A 23253-nucleotide genomic window follows, 5' to 3' on the forward strand; every position below is an offset into this window, starting at 1 on the left:
CACATCCATGTGATTTCATCTGAAATGGAAATCAGGGCTCTCCTTGTCTGGAATGAAAAGTCATCAAGGGAGGAGAGGAGTGCGAGATCTAGCCTCATTGAAATGCGTGATACATCACCCTCTCTCCTTCTCTCCATCCCTCTGGGATGCGATGCCTTTTTCTTTTTCTCCTTCCATCTCTCTCTCTCTCTCTGCCTCGCTCCCTCTCTTCGTTTGTTAATCAGTTAAACTCCCTCTTCAAACAACCTCTCTAATTACCCCTCCACTCTCTGGAAACGACATGGCTGGGTCTCTCTCCTCTTCTCTCTCCTCCCCTCTCTTTCTCATCCCCCTCTCATCCTCTCCTCCTCCCTTCGTTCTGTGTCTCTCTGTGGCAAAGGTTGACCTCTGTCAGTCTCTGACTTTTATGGTACTGTGTGTCTGTCATACAGGCACACACACATACATACACACACACATACATACACACACATACACACACACATGCTTTAGTCATTTACCAGACCAGGCCGCACGGAGTCCATTCTCTCTATCTCCTTCTTCTACCAATCCCCCTCGCTGATTCCTCCTGTCTGTAATTTGTCTCTCTGTCCATGTCTTCTCTTTCACTTTCCTCCCTGTTCCTTCCGTCCTTTCTCTCCGGTCTCTGTAAGGGAACGTGTGTGTCTTTGTCTAGGTTTTAGAGTGGAGCCTGGATGTGTTAGCTGTCTCATTCCACCTCCCTCCCTCATCCCCCTTTCCCCCTCATCCCCCTCTCCCCCCTCTCCACCTCCGCTCCTACTAATCTACCTCGCATCTCTCTCTTTTAAATTAACATGCAACGCCAAGGGAAAAAAAGAAGAAGCGAGAGGAGAGGGAAAAATGAAATGCATTTAATAAATGGCTGACTTCAAATCGCCTGGCTTTTCACTCTCTCCCCTATTCACAGGACAATGAAAGGGAAGAAATCATTCAGGGGGAGAGACAAAGCCGAATGAAAATATAATTCCACATTGTGAGCGTCTTTTGTTAGGGCCCGTCAAACCGCTAATGGCGCCTCTTTTGTTTTCTCCGTGGCGCTGGGAGGCGGTGGCGAGGTATAGCCGACGCACCACGCGCTTCCGTAATCACACCGCTTTGTGATATTAGATTATAGGGGCAATTAACAGCATCAAACCTTAACAACTCAGCTTTCAGCCCTAGTCACACACTACACACACACAAACACACACATATTCAGAGTTGCCACCAGTGCGTCCGGCAACACACAGAAAGGGGCTATAACTCCAGTAATAATTGCGCCAGCAACTTGAAAATGTCAATGAGCATGTGTATAAAATCGAATGTATGGGTTGTTAGGGGGAGAGACTGTGTGTGTGTGGGTGTGTGTGTGACAGGAGGAGAGAATGGGATGCACAAGAGCAATTAATTACAGGTTTTCATTTTCCAGCCAAGAGTGACGAGCAGCACCGGCGGCGCTGGCGGATTCAAATTGCTGTGACACCAAGCGTACATCACCCCTTCCTCACCCTCACCTGCTCACCCCCACCTCACCCTTCCTCACCTGCTCACCCCCACCTCACCCTTCCTCACCCTCACCTGCTCCTCACCCACGCCGCCTCACCTGCTCACCCCCGCCTCACCTGCTCACCCCCACCTCACCCTTCCTCACCCTCACCTGCTCAACCCCACCTCACCCTTCCTCATCCTCACCTGCTCCTCACCCACACCGCCTCACCTGCTCACCCCCGCCTCACCTGCTCACCCCCACCTCACCCTTCCTCACCCTCACCCTCACCTGCTCACCCCCACCTCACCCTTCCTCACCCTCACCTGCTCCTCACCCACGCCGCCTCACCTGCTCACCCCCGCCTCACCTGCTCACCCCCACCTCACCCTTCCTCACCATCACCTGCTCCTCATCCACGCCGCCTCACCTGCTCACCCCCACCTCACCCTTCCTCACCCTCACCTGCTCACCCCCACCTCACCCTTCCTCACCCCCACCTCACCCTTCCTCACCCCCACCTCACCCTTCCTCACCCTCACCTGCTCCTCACCCACACTGCCTCACCTGCTCACCCCCACCTCACCCTTCCTCACCCCCCCCCCCACACTATCATTTGCCCTGCTAGTGCCCAGGTCCCAGTTGATTGCCTGTCGTGTGTTGTTATGTCACTGTGATCCTCTCTGTGTGGAAGTCAGATAAACAGTAAGGGGTCACTCTCCCTCTACAGACACACAGAAAGACAGGTCGATAGATGCAGATTTCTTGGCACCCACCCATGTTGTACCTGTCTACCCTTGATCCCTTTACCCCTTACCTTCACCCTCCCTCTGTCTCCCCCTCTCCCCTCCTCTCCCTGAGTGTGTTGTGATATGGATGGCTTGTTTGATCACGATATAGCAGCTTACAATAAGGGATTGGACAGGGCCCGACACACAGGCTGCAGCTGATAACACAGGGAGGGAGGGAGGGAGGGAGGGAGGGAGGGAGGGAGGAGGGAGGGTGTTAGTATTTATGGCCAATCTTGTTTACAAAGTCAAATCAGCCCTTTACAGATTTAATTTACCACTGACAGCTCTTCCTCCTTCTCTCTCCGTTTATCTCTCTCTTTCCCTCCCTCTCTCCCCTGCCGCCCCTCAGGCAGCGAATAAATAGACTGCTCAGGGAGACGCGTAGCCATGCAGCGCTGCAAAACAGATGACTGCCAATATCAGAATGAGAGAGTGAGAGAGAGAGAGAAACAGAGAGTGGTAGAGAGATGGAAGAACAGAACTAGGGACAAGGAGAGAGAGAGAAACAGACAGAGAGAGGGGGAGAGAGGCAGAGAGAGAGAGAAACAGACAGAGAGAGGGAGTGGGGCAGAGAGAGAGAGAAACAGACAGAGCGAGGGGGAGAGAGGCATAGAGAGAGAGAAACAGACAGAGAGAGGCATAGAGAGAGAGAAACAGACAGAGAGAGGCATAGAGAGAGAGAAACAGACAGAGAGAGGGGGAGAGAGGCATAGAGAGAGAGAAACAGACAGAGCGAGGGGAGAGAGGAAGAGAGAGAGAGAGAAACAGACAGAGCGAGGGGAGAGAGGAAGAGAGAGAAAAGCTGTGTTTTTCCACGTGGGGATTTGAGATTAATGTCCATATACGGGAGGTTCTAACCCAGGGTCGTATATCTCTGTTAAAGCAGCCATCTCTTCCTAACAGCCCTTATTTGTATTGAGCACAGCGTATTATTTCTATTGAGCTGTAGGCTGTAAAGGAAGAGGTTATCATCCCTCTCTTTCACTTCATCTCTTGTGAAGAGGATCATAGCTCACCTGCTGGGTATCAGCTGTACTCTTAGAAGTAAAGGTGCCTGGAAGAACCTTTGGGTTGCCACACCGGCAGAACCTTTCCAGTTGAGAAAGGTTCCTTGAAGAACCCCTCTGAAAGGGTTTTCAAGGAACTTCTGTGTAAAGGTTGAAACCGGAACCTTTTTGTGATGGGAAGGGCTCAATTTAAACCTTTTTAATAATATATTGGGGGGTAGCAGCCTATCATTGGAGGTGTGGCTTATGTCATTCCTGTTCATCATGTTAAGTTGTCAAAATAAACATTTTCCTTGAACATTTATGCATATTACATATTCTACTATATTAATGACATTAACATGGCTGATTACACACAGTAATAAACTGGTAACTAGTCCAACTTTGGGATTTGCATAGGCTCTTCAGGAACTCATACACCTCTGTTAGACTCATTAAAGCTATAAAACTATCAGTGTTCAACCTTAATATGGGATGACAATACAACACAACAGATACACAGGAATGACATTTACTCTAGCAGGTGGGGGGAAAAAATGAAAGCCACTTCACTAGAAAACCACACCTCCACTCCAGGGTTCCTCCAGGAACCCGTTGCTACATAGAACAATTAAAGGTTCCTCCAAGAACCCCGCAACTAACCAAAGGTGTAAATATGAACCATTGACTAGCAATGGTTACTTGAGGAACTCCAGGGTTCCTCAGTGTCACCACTAATTCTAAGAGTGTAGGACTCAACAACAGCATGGATTTCTCTTGCTCTCTTTTAATCTGTCTATTTCTTTCTGTCTCAGTCTCTTTCTCCTTCAATCTCTCTCTCTCTTGGACTCTCTGTCTTTCCCTCTCTTCTCTCCCCTGTTCTCTCTCTCTGTGGGCTGACTGTGGAGTTTACTTGATGGCTGTGAAATCTGTAGTGTTCTAGGCAGATTCACTGACTGAGGAGGAAAGCGCTTATTCATCAGGTGGATGTGTGTGCGTACCATCCAGTACGTGCTTGCATGTGTGTTCAATCGACAGGTGGATGCTGTTTGCGTTAGCTCCTGGCCAGAGGATAGCACCAATGCTTTCTGTTACTCTGTCAGTGGTGTGTGTGTTATTGTCTGAGCGGTTAGTTTGTCTCCATTCAGTCACAGTATGTTTGTAATCAGATTAGCATTGCGCCGTATCTGCTATCCCGATGCATCACTGCACGCTGCCAAATCTGTGTATGTGTGTTTAGAATCTGCTAGCGCAGCACATTACCCGTTGCTGCCAAATGTGTCTGTGTCCCAGCCTGCCTCCAGCCTTTTCCCAGATAACATCTGATCTGATTGTTTGTTGTGCCTTTCTGCTCTCAAAGACCTGATTGTGTGGATAGAGACTCATAATCATCTGTTTATTGGAGCAGATAAGACTTTATATTCCATAGGGAGATTACATCGCTAGGTTGTATCTCTCTTTGATTTCACACACACACACACACTGCCAACTTTATCACGATGCCAGCAGTGTGTGTCACAGTGTCAACGATGCGTGTGTGTTTGTGCGTGTGTGCCTGTGTGCACATACATGTGAGTGTGGGTGCTATATATGCGACTCTCTGTGGTCCTCTCCCTCCAGGTGCCGGTGTCCATGGCTATGTTGACCCCCCAGATGATCAGTCCTCAACAGATGCAGCAGATCCTGTCCCCCCCTCAGCTACAGGCCCTGCTGCAACAACAACAGGCCCTTATGCTTCAGCAGGTAACACACACACACACTCTCTCACACACACACACACTCCTTCCTGGGCTCAGTCCCAGCCCAGCATGTCTAGATGTGTCTATGTTGAGGTGCTGACACTGGTTGTGATTGTATCCTCTGGCACAGACACACCCAGACACACACACACACACACAGTACAGTCTCACACTTGCCAATTCTATAAAGCCTGTTTAGTCCTCGAGCACCTCCCCATCAGTGAGCATAGCCAAACTCTTACAAATGCTTATTTTAGCAATGTAACACCCAGCCACACACTCAGCCACACACACACTTCGCAGCCAGCGAGAGCTTATGTTAGCCGTCTTTGGGCACCAGTTAACATGTCCTGGTTGATGGTTGGTTAGGGGTGTGTGATGAGGTGCTATGATCTGGGTGTGTGTTGGAGGCGGGAGTGTGTTTGTTCCGTTTGGTTCGGCACGGTAAACATTCTTACCTGGCAGGCAACATCACAAGTCTGTCAAATATTTAACACATATCACACACATAACACACAATCAAACACCCACACATACAACACAACTGTAAAATATTTAACACAACGCTGTCGTGGCTGGCACCAAACACGCCCCCCGACCTTCTCACCTCACACACCTTCGGAAATTAGTCCACATACACACTCACAAAAATACACACACACCACACGCAAATACACACACACACACTCTAAAACATGCTGGGTTGTTAGGTTGACCCAACTGTTGGGTTGTTAGGTTGACCCAACTGCTGGGTTGTTTGGTTGACCCAACTGCTGGGTTGTTTGGTTGACCAAACTGCTGGGTTGTTAGGTTGACCCAACTGCTGGGTTGTTAGGTTGACCCAACTGCTGGGTTGTTTGGTTGACCCAACTGCTGGGTTGTTTGGTTGACCCAACTGCTGGGTTGTTAGGTTGACCCAACTGCTGGGTTGTTAGGTTGACCCAACTGCTGGGTTGTTTGGTTGACCCAACTGCTGGGTTGTTAGGTTGACCCAACTGCTGGGTTGTTAGGTTGACCCAACTGTTGGGTTGTTTGGTTGACCCAACTGCTGGTTTGTTAGGTTGACCCAACTGCTGGGTTGTTTGGTTGACCCAACTGCTGGGTTGTTGGGTTGACCCAACTGCTGGGTTGTTAGGTTGACCCAACTGCTGGGTTGTTAGGTTGACCCAACTGCTGGGTTGTTAGGTTGACCCAACTGCTGGGTTGTTAGGTTGACCCAACTGCTGGGTTGTTTGGTTGACCCAACTGCTGGGTTGTTTGGTTGACCCAACTGCTGGGTTGTTTGGTTGACCCAACTGTTGGGTTGTTTGGTTGACCCAACTGTTGGGTTGTTTGGTTGACCCAACTGCTGGGTTGTTTGGTTGACCCAACTGCTGGGTTGCAGGTGTTGGGTCACTTAGTTGGATTGTTTTCTTTAAAAACTGCTGGGTTATTGGTGCTGGGTTATTGAGATATGACCCAGTGGGACGCCCATGAGTGTAAATGTAATTACTGTTCATATGTTCTGTTGCATAGTTATCACATATTAAGGTCGACCATTTACATTTTTGTAGCTTCAATGACGCTTACAGAAGTGTATGAGTTCCCTTAAAGCCTATGTCAGTCCCATTGTTGGGATACAATAAGTTTGAATACTATAAGGGCACAAGGTGAGACCCAAATGCAGACACAGGAGGCAGATGGTTGAGCTCCGATATTTATTATAACAAAAGGGGTAGGCAAAAGGCAGGTCGGGGACAGGCAAGAGTTCATAAACCAGGTCAGAGTCCAAACAGTACCAGATGATAGGCAGGCTCGAGGTCAGGACAGGCAGAGAGGTCAGGCAGGCGGATTCGCCGTCAGGACATGCAAGGATCAATAACCAGGAGGGCTAGGAAAAAACAGAGACTGGGGAAAATAGGAGCTAGGAAAAACGCTGGTTGACTTGGCAAAACAAGACAAACTGGCACAGAGAGACAGGAAACACAGGGATAAATACACCAGGGACTAATGGGGAAAACAGGTGACACCTGGAGGTGGGTGAAGACAATCACAAAGACAGGTGAAACAGATCAGGGCGTGACAAATACTTTATTATAATAAGTAATAAATCATCTTAATATTATAGAAGAATATGTACAAAAATATTCACACCCCTTGACTTTTTCTACATTTTGTTACGTTACATCCTTATTCTAAAATGGATTACATTATTTTTTCCCCTCATCAATCTACACACAATACCCATAATGACAAAGCGAAAACAGGTTAAAAAAAAAAACGGAAATACCTTATTCACATAAGTATTCAGACCGTTTGCTATGAGACTCGAAATTGAGTTCAGGTGCATCCTGTTTCCATTGATTATCCTTGAGATGTTTCTACAACTTGATTGGAGTCCACCTGTGGTAAATTCAATTGATTGGACATGATTTGGAAAGGAACACAGCTGTCTATATAAGGTCCCACAGTTGACAGTGCTTGTCAGAGCAAAAACCAAGCCATGAGGTCGAAGGAATTGTCCATAGAGCTCCAAGACAGGATTGTGTCAAGGGACAGATCTGGGGAAGGGTACCAAAAACAATTTGCGGCACTGAAGGTCCCCAAGAACACAGTGGCCTCCATCATTCTTAAATGGAAGAAGTTTGGAACCACCAATACTCTTCCTAGAGATGGCCGTCCCGCCAAACTGAGCAATAGGGGGAGAAGGGCCTTGCTCAGGGAGGTGACCAAGAACCCAGTGGTCACTCTGACAGAGCTTCAGAGTTCCTCTGTGGAAATGGGAGAACCTTCCAGAAGGACACAACCATCTCTGCAGCACTCCACCAATCAGGCCTTTATGGTAGAGTTGCCAGACGGAAGCCCTTCCACAGTAAAAGGCACATGACAGCCCGCTTGGAGTTTGCCAAAAGGCACCTAAAGGACTCTCAGACCATGAGAAACAAGATTCTCTGGTCTGATGAAACCAAAATTGAAGTATTTGGCCTGAATGCCAAGTGTCACGTCTAGAGGAAACCTAGCACCATTCTTATGGTGAAGCATGGTGGTGGCAGCATCATGCTGTGGTGATGTTTTTCAGTGGCAGGTACAGGGAGACTAGTCAGGATCAAAAACTCCCTTGTGTCCTCCTCCCAGAGTGCTAAGAACCTTGGCGTGATCCTGGACAACACCCTGTCGTTCTCCACTAACATCAAGGCGGTGACCCGATCCTGTAGGTTCATGCTCTACAACATTCGCAGAGTACGACCCTGCCTCACACAGGAAGCCGCGCAGGTCCTAATCCAGGCACTTGTCATCTCCCGTCTGGATTACTGCAACTCGCTGTTGGCTGGGCTCCCTGCCTGTGCCATTAAACCCCTACAACTCATCCAGAACGCCGCAGCCCGTCTGGTGTTCAACCTTCCCAAGTTCTCTCACGTCACCCCGCTCCTCCGCTCTCTCCACTGGCTTCCAGTTGAAGCTCGCATCCGCTACAAGACCATGGTGATTGCCTACGGAGCTGTGAAGGGAACGGCACCTCCATACCTTCAGGCTCTGATCAGGCCCTACACCCAAACAAGGGCACTGCGTTCATCCACCACTGGCCTGCTGGCCCCCCTACCTCTGAGGAAGCACAGTTCCCGCTCAGCCCAGTCAAAACTGTTCGCTGCTCTGGCACCCCAATGGTGGAACAAGCTCCCTCACGACGCCAGGACAGCGGAGTCAATCACCACCTTCCGGAGACACCTGAAACCCCACCTCTTTAAGGAATACCTAGGATAGGATAAAGTAATCCTTCTAACCCCCCCTTAAAAGATTTAGATGCACTATTGTAAAGTGGTTGTTCCACTGGATATTATAAGGTGAATGCACCATTTTGTAAGTCGCTCTCGATAAGAGCGTCTGCTAAATGACTTAAATGTAAATGTAAAAGTAAGAGATTCTTGATGAAAACCTGCTCCACAGAGCTCATAACCTCAGACTGGGGAAAATACTTTGTTGAGAAAAATGGGAGAAACTCCCCAAATGCAGGTGTGCCAAGCTTGTAGCGTCATACTCAAGGCAGCCTTGAGTCTTTTTGGGTATGACGCTGCAAGCTTGGCACACCTGCATTTGGGGAGTTTCTCCCATTTTTCTCAACAAGGTACTGAGTAAAGGGTCTGAATACAGATTTTTAATACATTTGCAAAAATGTCTAAAAACCTGTTTTTGCTTTGTCATTATGGGGTATTGTGTGTTGATTGAAGAGGATTTAATTTTATTTCATTCATTCTAAAATAAGGATGTAACGTAACAGCATGTGGAAAAAGTCAAGGGGTCTGAATACTTCCAGAATGGACTGTACACACTCTTCCTCTCCTGTACGTGTTGAATAGGCAGCTATTAAAAGTGTGTAGACAGAACAGTAATTCTGACAGAGGCAGGGCGACAACAGATAAATTGAACACACACACATATGTCCAGGGCTTGAACAGATAGTAGATTTAATAAGGAATTGTTGCTTTAGGCCATTATAAATTGCAGTGGGAAGATCTGACAAAATGGATGGTAATGGAAATATGCTGTCTCTCTGGGAATGAGATGGTTACGAAGAGCTTGCATAGGTCTTTTTACTCTAACGAGGAGAGAGGCGGTGGGGGTGAAACACATACACACACACACGCTCACACATACACACACTTGTGTAAGGCCATTTTACCTCTGCTTTTAAAACCACTTGAGTTTAACACAACTCTCCCACTTAATTAACCACACCATGACTGCCACCTAGTCTATATCAGCAAATCAGCCACAAATCAACACACACACACACACACACACACACACACACACACACACACACACACACACACACACACACACACACACACACACACACACACACACACACACACACACACACACACACACACACACACACAGCAATCACAGACCACATCAGTCATCGGACATTTACATTTCATATCCCCATGGAGACTTTGCATTGTGTGTGTGTGTGTTTTAACCTTTACTTTTCCTTTAACCTTTAATTCCACCCCAGCTGATCTGGTTCTTTCTTGGTGTGTTAGTCAAGGCAAGGTCACGGTAATAGGCTGGCAAGGTGAGTGGCTCTCTTAATGCTACAGAGCCACTGAATCACATCATAAAAAAATACCTTAATTATCACTTAATTATTCTTACAACTCTCCAGCACCAGCCTAGCTTGTGTGTGCATGCATGCATGTGTGTGTCTGTGAAAGGGAGGCAGCCAGTGACTTGGAGAGGAGAGATTAACTCAGCCTATGGACTATGAAAAGACAGGGAGGAGGGACAGAGGGGAAAATGGGAGGGACAAAGAATAAAGAAGAGAAATGGACAGAATCAGAGGAATAGAAAGAGGAACACACATTCCCCTGTTGTAGAGACATGCTGTCAGAGCACTGGGAGATGCTTATCTTCATGGAGTGTCCTTGGTAAATGATTGATTAGTTAGTCAAACAAACAGAAACAGGCTGTGTCTCGTCAGTAGTAACAGTACCAGCCAGTAGAGTCTCCTTCCCTCATCTTCTCTGATCTGAAATACAGGCTGGTTGAAACCATATGACTTTACTTTTTACCGATACTAGGCTAGTTGTTCACTTCAGACTATAAAGATCAACAAGATTTCATAGTTTACTTTCTGCGTGGTTACAGGATTCAACAGAAGCAACTCGCAGGTTAACAGTTTAGGCATTAACTCTGAGTGGTTAAGGTTAGGGCTATGGTTTGGGGAAGCCTTAAAACCAAATAATGAAAAACGATGCGCTATGACCATCAAGTATCATCAGTATTCTCACGGTTTGCTAGAGCATTGTGAACGGCGGTGGCGCAGTGTTGTGAGCAACGCGCTCCGAGCGTCACGAGTTCACGCCCAGTATTGGGCGATGCTTTTTTGTTTCATTTTAGCGCTGAGGATATATCGTTCTCAGTACCTTTTCAAATGACCGAAATCAACGTTTATTTCTAGCGATCAGGCTGATACACTGATCACGTCCTTCCTCCCCCAACCCGATAAGTAAGCAGGCCATAAATAACAGTGGGTCTGTGTCACATCTGTCTCTGGCGCTATGGCGACGCCTTTTCCATGCCAGCTACTGTAGGGCACCAAGATTTACCGGGCGCCTCAAACCTCCACCTCCACTGGGCCTGTACACAGACCCACGCCCTCCTCTGTCCAGGTGTTTCAGGTGAACATTAAATAACTATTTCTAAAGGAAGAAAGTCAAACAAAAACAGCTATGTGCATCTCTCCATGGCTTCAGCAGCACATCTTCCCTAGAGGGACAGAACACTCCTGTTGGGTCATGTTTGCACATCTCTCATCCTTTTACCACGTGAGAATCAACATTTATCTAGAAAGACGTGTGTATTTGATCATGCTAACTGGTTTATCTACCTCTTTTCCCTCGTGATAATGCTCCTCCAGCAGGTTCCCTCCCTGCACACATTATACACCTATTCACATTGCAATAACATGTTGTCTACCTGCTTTAGTTGTTGTGGAAACTGATTATACATCACATAAACACACACACGCCGCCTCAGTCTTACTGCTCTCTATTGTACTTTGTGTTATTGCAGCTAGGCCTGGGGTTTGCTGTCACAGGAGGCTTTTGATCAATTTCCCTCCCTCCCTCCCTCCCTCCCTCCCTCCCTCCCTCCCTCCCTCCCTCCCTCCCTCCCTCCCTCCCTCCCTCCCTCCCTCCCTCCCTCTCCAGCTACAGGAGTACTATAAGAAGCAACAAGAGCAGCTGCATCTTCAGCTTCTGACTCAGCAGCAGCAGCAGCAGGCTGGGAAGCAGGCAGCCAAAGAGGTGAGACCCCTACTGAGTGGTGTTATCAAGTGCACTCACAAGCACACTCGTACACAGTTGAAGTGGCCAACACGTGAGTTAGGGGATAGTGGAGTAGGGCCCAAGGAGGTGAGCGTTTGCACTGAGGCAGAGTGTTCACCTCTTCTACTCTGCTGTCCTCTTATCCTATCATTCTCTCCTTTCCTCCTTCTGTCCTCCTATTGTATTTCTGTGTTGTGTACTCTGCGTTTCCAAACAGGGATTATGGTGATGGAATAGGGCTTTACATTTCTCTCTGCTAACACACCATGCCAAACCCTACTCACAGAGAGCTCTGTCTTAATGCAGGATAAGTATTTATTTACATGCCATGTAAATGCATGCGTGTGTGTGCGTGCGTGCGTGCGTGCGTGCGTGCGTGCGTGCGTGCGTGCGTGCGTGCGTGCGTGCGTGCGTGCGTGCGTGTGTGTGTGTGTGTGTGTGTGTGTGTGTGTGTGTGTGTGTGTGTGTGTGTGTGTGTGTGCGTGCGTGCGTGCGTGTGAAGCCTGAAGTAAAATCCTGTTGTAGCCTCACTATAAGAGGGGTCTGACACTTTCAATTGTCAATTAACCCCAGCAAGCGGTGAGAACGGTGCCAACACACACCTCCGCAAGGTTTAATCACACTAACAGGGATCATCAACACACACCTCCGCAAGGTTTAATCACACTAACAGGGATCATGGGGGATCAAGTAGCATCACAACAGGTAACAACAAAGAGCATCCACATCAATCACACCAGATTACTGTCATAGAGGTTATGTTGGGAGGGTGGGCTTGGTTCATTTCTGATTCTCTGTAATAATGGTATGGGTATAGTAATGCATTTTATTTTGAATCAAACACAACATTTTCAGTCACCTCCTTGTCTGAAGGACAAGTTGATAAACAGGTTCATGTCAAGCCCTGCATGTTTTTTTCAAAAGTCTCATAGAATGTAGACCTACATTGAACACCACACATTGGCTGCTACTGTAGGCTGAATGATAGAACAGATATTTCGCTGTTAAAATGTTACGGGATGCATTTTCTCCATTGTTTTTGATGGAAGGCCACTCTGGTAGGCCTATATTATGATCAAATAGCCACAGTAGTCTTCTGGACCACTGTCTGAAACTGTAACTTAAAGCGGGTACTAGAGGTCGACCGATTATGATTTTTTTCACCGCCGATACCAATACCGATTATTGGAGGGCCAAAACAAGCCGATGCCGATTAATCGGCCGATTTTATTTATTTATTTGTAATAATGACAATTACAACAATACTAAATGAACACTTTTATTTTAACTTAATATAATACATCAATAATATCAATTTAGCCTCAAATAAATAATGAAACATGTTCAATTTGGTTTAAATAATGCAAAAACAAAGTGTTGGAGAAGAAAGTCAAAGTGCAATATGTGCCATGTAAAAAAGCTAATGTTTAAGTTCCTTGCTCAGAACATGAGAACATATGAAAGCTGGTGGTTCCTTTTAACATGAGTCTTCAATATTCCCAGGTAAGATGTTTTAGGTTGTAGTTATTATAGGAATTATAGGACTATTTCTCTCTATACCATTTGTATTTCATATACCTTTGACTATTGGATGTTCTAATAGGCACTTTAGTATTGCCAGTGTAACAGTATAGCATCCGTCCCTGTCCTCGCCCCTACCTGGGCTCAAACCAGGAACACAACGACAAAAGCCACCCTCGAAGCATCGTTACCCATCGCTCCACAAAAGCCGCGGCCCTTGCAGAGCAAGGGGAACAACTACTTCAAGGTCTCAGAGCGAGTGACGTCACCGATTGAAACGCTATTAGCGCGCACCTGGCTAACTAGCTAGCCATTTCACATCAATTACACCAGCCTAATCTCGGGAGTTGATAGGCTTGAAGTCATAAACAGCTCAATGCTTGAAGCACAGCGAAGAGCTGCTGGCAAACGCACGAAAGTGCTGTTTGAATGAATGCTTACGAGCCTGCTGCTGCCTACCATCGCTCAGACTGCTCTATCAAATCATAGACTTAATTATAATATAATAACACACAGAAATATGAGCCTTAATATGGTCAAATCTGGAAACTATCATTTTGAAAACAAAACGTTTATTCTTTTAGTGAAATACGGAACCATTCCGTATTTTATCTAATGGGTGGCATCCATAAGTCTAAATATACCTGTTACATTGCACAACCTTCAATGTTATGTCATAATTATGTAAAATTCTGGCAAGTTTGCAACGTGCCAGGCGGCCCAAACTGTTCCATATACCCTGACTCTGCGTGCAATGAACGCAAGAGAAGTGACACAATTTCCCTAGTTTAATATTGCCTGCTAACCTGGATTTCTTTTAACTAAATATGCAGGTTTAAAAAAAATATACTTCTGTGTTTTGATTTTAAGAAAGGCATTGATGTTTATGGTTAGGTACATTCGTGCAACGATTGTGCTTTTTTCGCAAATGCGCTTTTGTTAAATCATCCCCCGTTTGGCGAAGTTGGCTGTCTTTGTTAGGAAGAAATAGTCTTCACACAGTTCGCAATGAGTCAGGCCCAAACTGCTGCATATACCCTGACTCTGTTGCACAGAACGCAAGAGAAGTGACACAATTTCCCTAGTTAAAAGAAATTCATGTTAGCAGGCAATATTAACTAAATATGCAGGTTTAAAAATATATACTTGTGTATTGATTTTAAGAAAGGCATTGATGTTTATGGTTAGGTACACATTGGTGCAACGACAGTGCTTTTTTTGCGAATGCTCTTGTTAAATCACCCGTTTGGCAAAGTAGGCTATGATTCAATGATAAATTAACAGGCACCGTATCGATTATATGCAACGCAGGACAAGCTAGATAAACTAGTAATATCATCAACCATGTGTAGTTAACTAGTGATTATGTTAAGATTGTTTTTTATAAGATACGTTTAATGCTAGCTAGCACCTTACCTTGGCTCCTTGCTGCACTCGCATAACAGGTAGTCAGCCTGCCACGCAGTCTTCTCATGGAGTGCAATGTAATCGGCCATGATCGGTGTCCAAAAATGCCGATTACAGATTGTTATGAAAACGTGAAATCGGCCCTAATTAATCGGCCATTCTGATTAGTAGGTCGACCTCTAGCGGGTACAGCCTCAGTATTCACAGTAAACTCGCGCTGAAAGTTGCATAGAATTTTCCACATCGTTCAAGTTTCTGCTCAGAAGACCCGACATTTGCTCAGTGCCTAATTGTTTTTGAGGGAACATTGGTTATCAGTTGTCAGAGGTGTCTAAGACAACAATAATATAGAGATTTTATCACAAACACACACACTCTCACACATACAAACACACACACTCGCCATCCAATTTTCAGAGAGTGGAGGAGGGATGTGACAGTAAGAGGAAAGGAGAAGTGAGAGAGAAAGAGAGAGAGAAGTGAGAGAGAGAGAGAGAGAGAAGTGAGAGAGAGAGGAGCGAGAAAGAAGGAGACAAGAGCAGGTAGGAAACAGAGACAGGCTTTTAGAGAGCTCATGGACTCCAGAGACCATTGTGGGAATTGCATGAGGAGGTTCGCCCTAGATCATCCCTCCCGCCATCCTTTCCTCCTCTCTCATCCCTGATCCCCCTCTCCCTGTGGACCCTCTCCCCCCTCGCCTACAGCGGTCAGCCAACTCAACCGTGACCAAAGCAAACCAGTTGTGGTTGACTTGCATGTAGAGACTGTCTGATGCTGTTTCTTTTTCCTTTTTTCCTTGTCCTGTGTGAGTCTCCGGTTTTGTTTTCCTGTAACAACCAGACAAGTGCAAACACTGGTCACAAACACACTTCCACACACACACACCACACACACTCACTCACACACACACACCACAGTTGATGTGTGATGGTTCACCATACCCACTGTTGTGGACATGCATCATCTCCTGTGTTCAGCTAAAGCTAAGACTGCTGTACAATATAACTCAATGCCTTACAGTCATCAACAGTCCAACTAAGACATATTGATATGCATCCAGAACTGCAATACTGCTTGTTTTCTTCACTAGCTGGTGGTTTATTGAATGGTTAATGACATTGATTGGCCTGAGTCTCCACTCACCTGGTGTCCCAGGTCTGAGAGGAAGAAGGACAAGCAACAGGGCTGTGGACCTGCAGGCCCGGAGGTGCTCAACCTACTAGTTAGATTGGGTATGGCAGGTAGGTTACATAGGTCTACGTAGGTCACCTACTTATCAAGTGCCCAGGAAATAGAGGTTAGGTCACATGTGTCAAACTCATTCCACAGAGGGCAGAGTGTCTGTGGGTTTTTGCTCCACCCTTGTACTTGATTGGTGAATTAAGGTCAATAATTAGTAAGGAACTCCCCTCACCTGGTTGTGTAGGTCTTAATTGAAAGGAAAAAACAAAAACCCGCAGACACTTAGGGGTAGGTCAGTGGTATTCAAACTTTTTCAACAGGGACCCTATTTTTACCGCCATAATTTCTCATGACCACCCCAACCCAAATGTAATTACACAATCTTAAAATCGGTAAATTTGTATTTTTATATCAACAAATAATATAATTTTAATCTCTATCAAAATGAATAGAAACCAATAAATACATAAAACATTTTTTTTTAATTATTGTTCTGTACTCTTATTTAAAAAATGTTGGCGAACCCACTGCAGCTGCGCTCGCAACCCCGAACCCCGACTTTGAATACCACTGGCCTAGGGGACAGGGAAGTGCCTCGGGGATAGGCACTTCCCCTATGTACTACAGTACACAGATGAGAACTTAATTAGTCGTTTATGATATTTATTCTGATTAGTAGTTCTAATAATAATGGATAAATCAGATAGATGGAAAGACGTGATTAAATGAGGAAAAGCTCTGTGTTCTCTGCTGGTCATTCACCAAAAGGAGAGAGGGAGAGAGAGAGGGATGGAGAGAGAGAGAGAGAAAGAGAGAGAGTAGGAAAAAAAGACAAATCTCCCCTGTGCCTTTTTGAGCGTTTGTGCATCGATGACTGTGACTTTTTGACCTCTTCTCTATTCTCTGATTGTTCCACTCGCTCTTTTCTGTGTAGAAGTGATGCTGAAAGAGTGTGTGTTTGTGAGTGGTGCATTGGGCTGGTCAGAAGTCAGCTTGATGAAGTGACTCTGTCTGTCACACTAGCCGTTTGGGACCGTGTGTGTGTGTGTGTGTGTGTGTGTGTGTGTGTGTGTGTGTGTGTGTGTGTGTGTGTGTGTGTGTGTGTGTGTGTGTGTGTGTGTGTGTGTGTGTGTGTGTGTGTTGTGTGTGTGTGACTGGCAGGCTCAGACAGTGTGTGATGTGCTCATAAATCACATTGACAGCCTGTTACTGCGCTAGCTTTGGCCACTCAGCCGCGGCTAATGTAAACAGAACACACACACAATGTGTTAAAGAACCACTACCATGTCTCTGGAGAGAGAGGGTGAGATAGAGGGAGGGACGGGGTAGAGGAGGGACATGAAACGGACAGACAGGACCAGGGAGGAGAAGAGATGGACCAAGAGAGAGGGAAAGTGTTGAACAGTACTAGAGAGCTTCAAACAGCAAGAGCTACAGATAAGGCCTAGAGTTTTTCCTTATCCTGACCAAATGACTGAAACAGGAAAAACTCCGGCCCTAGTTACATGGTCAATCAAATATTCTGTACCTAGCTGTAGACACTAAAGTATATTTGGCTTGGTACGGGTCTATGAGAAGGTTGTTGAGTGTAGTTGTGACAGGATGTCTAGAGAATAAGAAGTGTAACATTGGAACTGGTCAGATGTATTTCTCTTCTCTCTCTGGGAAAACATGCCTGTAGTGCTGACATAGTGACCCTCTGCCTGCCTCCCTAAACACACACACACACCCTACCTCCCCAGATGCCCATTCTGGAAGGAAGTGACCTCGCTGGCGTTCCTGTGAGTTCCTCCTGTCTGTTCAAAGACTCGCTAGCCACCACTCGCTCTCCAATAGAAAAACGTATATTTAGTTATTTTTCCACCCCTCCTCTCTCTCTCTCTCGCTCTGCCTCTTTCTATCTTTTTCCCTCTCTCTCTCTGCTCCCCTCTGTCTTTCCTCTCGCTCTGTTATCTGGAGAAGATAAGGGCCATCTCTCTGGGGGGGACATCAAACAGCGTAACACAGGCTAGGACCGGTACCGACAGGGAAACCAGAATGGGGGACATTCATCACTGCGACACACACTGACGTTATCGCCACATGCCATGTAGTCTGTACCACTCACCCCTTCACCTCCTCCCTCCATCCCTTCACCTCCCCCCTCTACCCCTTCACCTCCTCCCTCTACCCCTTTACCTCCCCCCTCTACCACTTCACCTCCCCCCTCTACCCCTTCACCTCCTCCCTCTACCCCTTCACCTCCTCCCTCTACCCCTTTACCTCCCCCCTCTACCACTTCACCTCCCCCCTCTACCCCTTCACCTCCTCCCTCTACCCCTTTACCTCCCCCCTCTACCACTTCACCTCCCCCTCTACCCCTTCACCTCCTCCCTCTACCCCTTCACCTCCTCCCTCTACCCCTTCACCTCCTCCCTCCATCCCTTCACCTCCCCCCTCTACCCCTTCACCTCCTCCCTCTACCCCTTCACCTCCTCCCTCTACCCCTTCACCTCCTCCCTCTACCCCTTTACCTCCCCCTCTACCACTTCACCTCGCCCCTCTACCCCTTCACCTCCTCCCTCTACCCCTTCACCTCCTCCCTCTACCCCTTCACCTCCTCCCTCTACCCCTTCACCTCCTCCCTCTACCCCTTTACCTCCTCCCTCTACCCCTTCACCTCCTCCCTCTACCCCTTTACCTCCTCCCTCTACCCCTTCACCTCCCCCCTCTACCCCTTTACCTCCCCCCTCTACCCCTTTACCTCCCCCCTCTACCCCTTCACCTCCCCCCTCTACCCCTTTACCTCCCCCTCTACCACTTCACCTCCCCCTCTACCCCTTCACCTCCTCCCTCTACCCCTTCACCTCCCCCCTCTACCACTTCACCTCCCCCCTCTACCCCTTCACCTCCCCCCTCTACCCCTTCACCTCCTCCCTCTACCCCTTTACCTCCCCCCTCTACCCCTTTACCTCCTCCCTCTACCCCTTCACCTCCTCCCTCTACCCCTTCACCTCCTCCCTCTACCCCTTCACCTCCTCCCTCTACCCCTTTACCTCCCCCCTCTACCCCTTTACCTCCCCCCTCTACCCCTTTACCTCCTCCCTCTACCCCTTTACCTCCCCCCCTCTACCACTTCACCTCCCCCTCTACCCCTTTACCTCCTCCCTCTACCCCTTCACCTCCTCCCTCTACCCCTTTACCTCCCCCCTCTACCCCTTCACCTCCTCCCTCTACCCCTTTACCTCCCCCTCTACCCCTTTACCTCCCCCTCTACCCCTTTACCTCCTCCCTCTACCCCTTTACCTCCCCCCTCTACCCCTTTACCTCCCCCCTCTACCCCTTTACCTCCTCCCTCTACCCCTTTACCTCCCCCCTCTACCCCTTCACCTCCTCCCTCTACCCCTTCACCTCCTCCCTCTACCCCTTCACCTCCTCCCTCTACCCCTTTACCTCCTCCCTCCATCCCTTTACCTCCCCCCTCTACCCTTTCACCTTCTCCCTCTACCCCTTCACCTCCTCCCTCTACCCTTTCACCTCCTCCCTCCATCCCTTCACCTCCTCCCTCTACCCCTTTACCTCCTCCCTCTACCCCTTTACCTCCCCCCTCTACCCCTTTACCTCCTCCCTCTACCCCTTTACCTCCCCCCCTCTACCCCTTTACCTCCCCCCTCTACCCCTTTACCTCCTCCCTCTACCCCTTTACCTCCCCCCCTCTACCCTTTCACCTCCTCCCTCTACCGCTTCACCTCCTCCCTCTACCCCTTCACCTCCTCCCTCTACCCCTTCACCTCCTCCCTCTACCCCTTTACCTCCTCCCTCTACCCCTTTACCTCCCCCCTCTACCCCTTTCACCTCCTCCCTCTACCCCTTCACCTCCTCCCTCTACCCCTTTACCTCCCCCCTCTACCCCTTTACCTCCTCCCTCCATCCCTTTACCTCCCCCTCTACCCCTTCACCTCCTCCCTCTACCCCTTCACCTCCTCCCTCTACCCCTTTACCTCCCCCCTCTACCCTTTCACCTCCTCCCTCTACCCCTTCACCTCCTCCCTCTACCCCTTTTACCTCCTCCCTCCATCCCTTCACCTCCTCCCTCTACCCCTTTACCTCCCCCTCTACCCCTTTACCTCCCCCCTCTACCCCTTTACCTCCTCCCTCTACCCCTTTACCTCCTCCCTCTACCCCTTTACCTCCCCCCTCTACCCCTTCACCTCCTCCCTCTACCCCTTTACCTCCTCCCTCTACCCCTTTACCTCCCCCCTCTACCCCTTCACCTCCCCCCTCTACCCCTTCACCTCCTCCCTCTACCCTTTACCTCCCCCCTCTACCCCTTTACCTCCCCCCTCTACCCCTTTACCTCCCCCTCTACCCCTTCACCTCCTCCCTCTACCCCTTTACCTCCCCCCTCTACCCCTTTACCTCCCCCCTCTACCCCTTCACCTCCCCCTCTACCCTTTCACCTCCTCCCTCTACCCCTTTACCTCCTCCCTCTACCCCTTTACCTCCCCCCTCTACCCCTTCACCTCCTCCCTCTACCCCTTCACCTCCTCCCTCTACCCCTTTACCTCCCCCCTCTACCCCTTCACCTCCTCCCTCTACCCCTTTACCTCCCCCCTCTACCCCTTCACCTCCTCCCTCTACCCCTTTACCTCCTCCCTCTACCCCTTTACCTCCCCCCTCTACCCCTTCACCTCCTCCCTCTACCCCTTCACCTCCTCCCTCTACCCCTTCACCTCCTCCCTCCATCCCTTTACCTCCTCCCTCCATCCCTTCACCTCCTCCCTCTACCCCTTTACCTCCCCCCTCTACCCCTTCACCTCCTCCCTCCATCCCTTCCCTCCTTGCCTCCATCCCTTCACCTCCTCCCTCTACCCCTTTACCTCCCCCTCTACCCTTTCACCTCCCCCTCTACCCCTTCACCTCCTCCCTCTACCCCTTTACCTCCTCCCTCTACCCCTTTACCTCCTCCCTCTACCCCTTTACCTCCCCCCTCTACCCCTTTACCTCCTCCCTCTACCCCTTTACCTCCCCCCTCTACCCCTTTACCTCCCCCCTCTACCCCTTTACCTCCTCCCTCTACCCCTTTACCTCCCCCCTCTACCCTTTCACCTCCTCCCTCTACCCCTTCACCTCCCCCCTCTACCCCTTTACCTCCCCCTCTACCCCTTTACCTCCCCCCTCTACCCCTTCACCTCCTCCCTCTACCCCTTCACCTCCTCCCTCTACCCCTTTACCTCCCCCCTCTACCCCTTTCACCTCCTCCCTCTACCCCTTCACCTCCTCCCTCTACCCCTTTACCTCCCCCCTCTACCCCTTTACCTCCTCCCTCTACCCCTTCACCTCCTCCCTCTACCCCTTTACCTCCCCCCCTCTACCCCTTTCACCTCCTCCCTCTACCCCTTCACCTCCTCCCTCTACCCCTTTACCTCCCCCCTCTACCCCTTTACCTCCTCCCTCCATCCCTTCCCTCCTTGCCTCCATCCCTTCACCTCCTCCCTCTACCCCTTTACCTCCCCCTCTACCCCTTCACCTCCTCCCTCCATCCCTTCCCTCCTTGCCTCCATCCCTTTACCTCCCCCTCTACCCCTTCACCTCCTCCCTCTACCCCTTTACCTCCCCCTCTACCCCTTCACCTCCTCCCTCCATCCCTTCACCTCCTCCCCCCATCCCTTCACCTCCTCCCTCCATCCCTTCACCTCCTCCCTCCATCCCTTCACCTCCTCCCTCCATCCCTTCCCTCCTTGCCTCCATCCCTCTCTTTCCTCAAGAGTCGCCATACAACATTTTCTTCCCCATTGGAAGATTAGAGTTTTGTGGTCTTATAGACTCCATTTTAAGTTGTACCTGAGATGCATTGATGGAATGGGCCACCCAACCTTAATACAAATATTATCAAATGGAGTAGGTGGGAAAGGTTGGGAATGTAACATGTACTAACTCTCTCTGCCTCTCTTCTCTCCACAGCAGCAGATAGGTAACAAGCAGTTGGCCTTCCAGCAGCAGCTCATTCAGATGCAGCAGCTTCAACAGCAGCACATGATCAACCTGCAGAGACAAGGCCTGGTCTCCCTACAGCCCACTAACCCCATGCAGAGCCTGCAGCAAGGTACACACACATCCCATTGCTTACTTACCCAACAAACCCTCCAACCTCCTCCATACCTCTACATAGCCCAGATACCTGGTTCTACCCCTACATCGTTTTCCAGTTGGAGGGAGTGTTTTAATGCTAATAATGACAGTACTAAAGAGCTACCACTACCCTCAGCCCAGCCATCATCTCAGGCTGTGTGCAGGCATACTCACACACACACACACACACACACACACACACACACACACACACACACACACACACACACACACACACACACACACACACACACACACACACACACACACACACACACAGCCCTAGAACCCACGGCCACATGTGAAGCCTGTTAACTTAATCAGCTCATAAAAGATAAAAGGCTAACCTGATTGGTGGGTTTGAGGAAGGCAGTCATTTGGATAATAGGTAAAATATGCCACTAAATTCAGGGCTTGTAGGGCGGAAGGGAGTGTGCGTGTGTTTGTGTTAGTGCTTGAGATGAGCCAGATACAGTGAGGGCACTACATTCTTGTTTTGTCTCTCCCTCGTGGTTGTGTGAGTCTGTTTGTGCGTGTGTGTTTGTCTGGACTCTCCCTCCGTCCTATTTTGTCACAGAGGTTTTACAGATATGAATGTTGACTGCTGACCGCCCCGCCCCAGTGTCTGTGTGTGTCTGTGTGTGTCTGTGTGTGTCTGTGTGTGTCTGTGTGTGTATGTGTGTGTATGTGCGGCCCTCCATAACCAACCCCAGCTTTAGGGGTGTACACATACACACACGCACGCACACACACACAGACACACACACACAGTCACACACACAGACACACACACATAGGCACGCACGCACGCACACACACACACACACACACAGACACACACACACACACACACACACACACAGAGTTTAGGAGTTCCAAAGTGGCCGTAACATTACTAAAGCCCTGACTGGGAAGAACAAACACAGACCAGGATAGAGTTTCCTCCCCCATCCTCCCTCCCTCTCTCTCCATCGCAGCACACTAGCGACCCCCACCCCTCAGTTCTACAGGCCTGGGCTCTTTACTCTAGCCTTCCCCTCTAAAAGTACTGCCCACTGAATGACTGTGATAGACAGACTGGAGACGTTTTTAGAGTGGAAGAGTGGAATTTATCGGATAGCTTTAAACCTTTGCTTTTGGCATCACCCCTCCTCTCTTTCTCTCTCTCTCTCCTCTTCCTCTGTCTCTCCATATTTCTTTCTCTCTCTCTCCTCTTCC

General features: G+C 48.8%; 1 protein-coding gene across 7 annotated transcripts in view; it reads left to right on the top strand.

Moving 5' to 3' along the window:
• The window catches only part of foxp4 (forkhead box P4), a 178592-nt gene that overhangs the window by 106999 nt on the left and 48340 nt on the right, over nt 1–23253 (top strand). For 5 of the 7 annotated variants that reach the window (XM_014166826.2, XM_014166819.2, XM_014166825.2 and 2 more), the window contains 3 exons: nt 4884–5006; nt 11698–11793; nt 21868–22009. In XM_014166826.2, coding sequence (XP_014022301.1) covers nt 4884–5006; nt 11698–11793; nt 21868–22009 — 361 coding nt within the window. The remainder of the gene's footprint in view (nt 1–4883; nt 5007–11697; nt 11794–21867; nt 22010–23253) is intronic. The other 2 variants (XM_014166823.2, XM_045705236.1) reach the window with 1 other exon arrangement.

The sequence above is a fragment of the Salmo salar genome, chromosome ssa22 (assembly GCF_905237065.1).
Source record: "Salmo salar chromosome ssa22, Ssal_v3.1, whole genome shotgun sequence".
NCBI classification, from domain to species: Eukaryota; Metazoa; Chordata; class Actinopteri; order Salmoniformes; family Salmonidae; genus Salmo; species Salmo salar.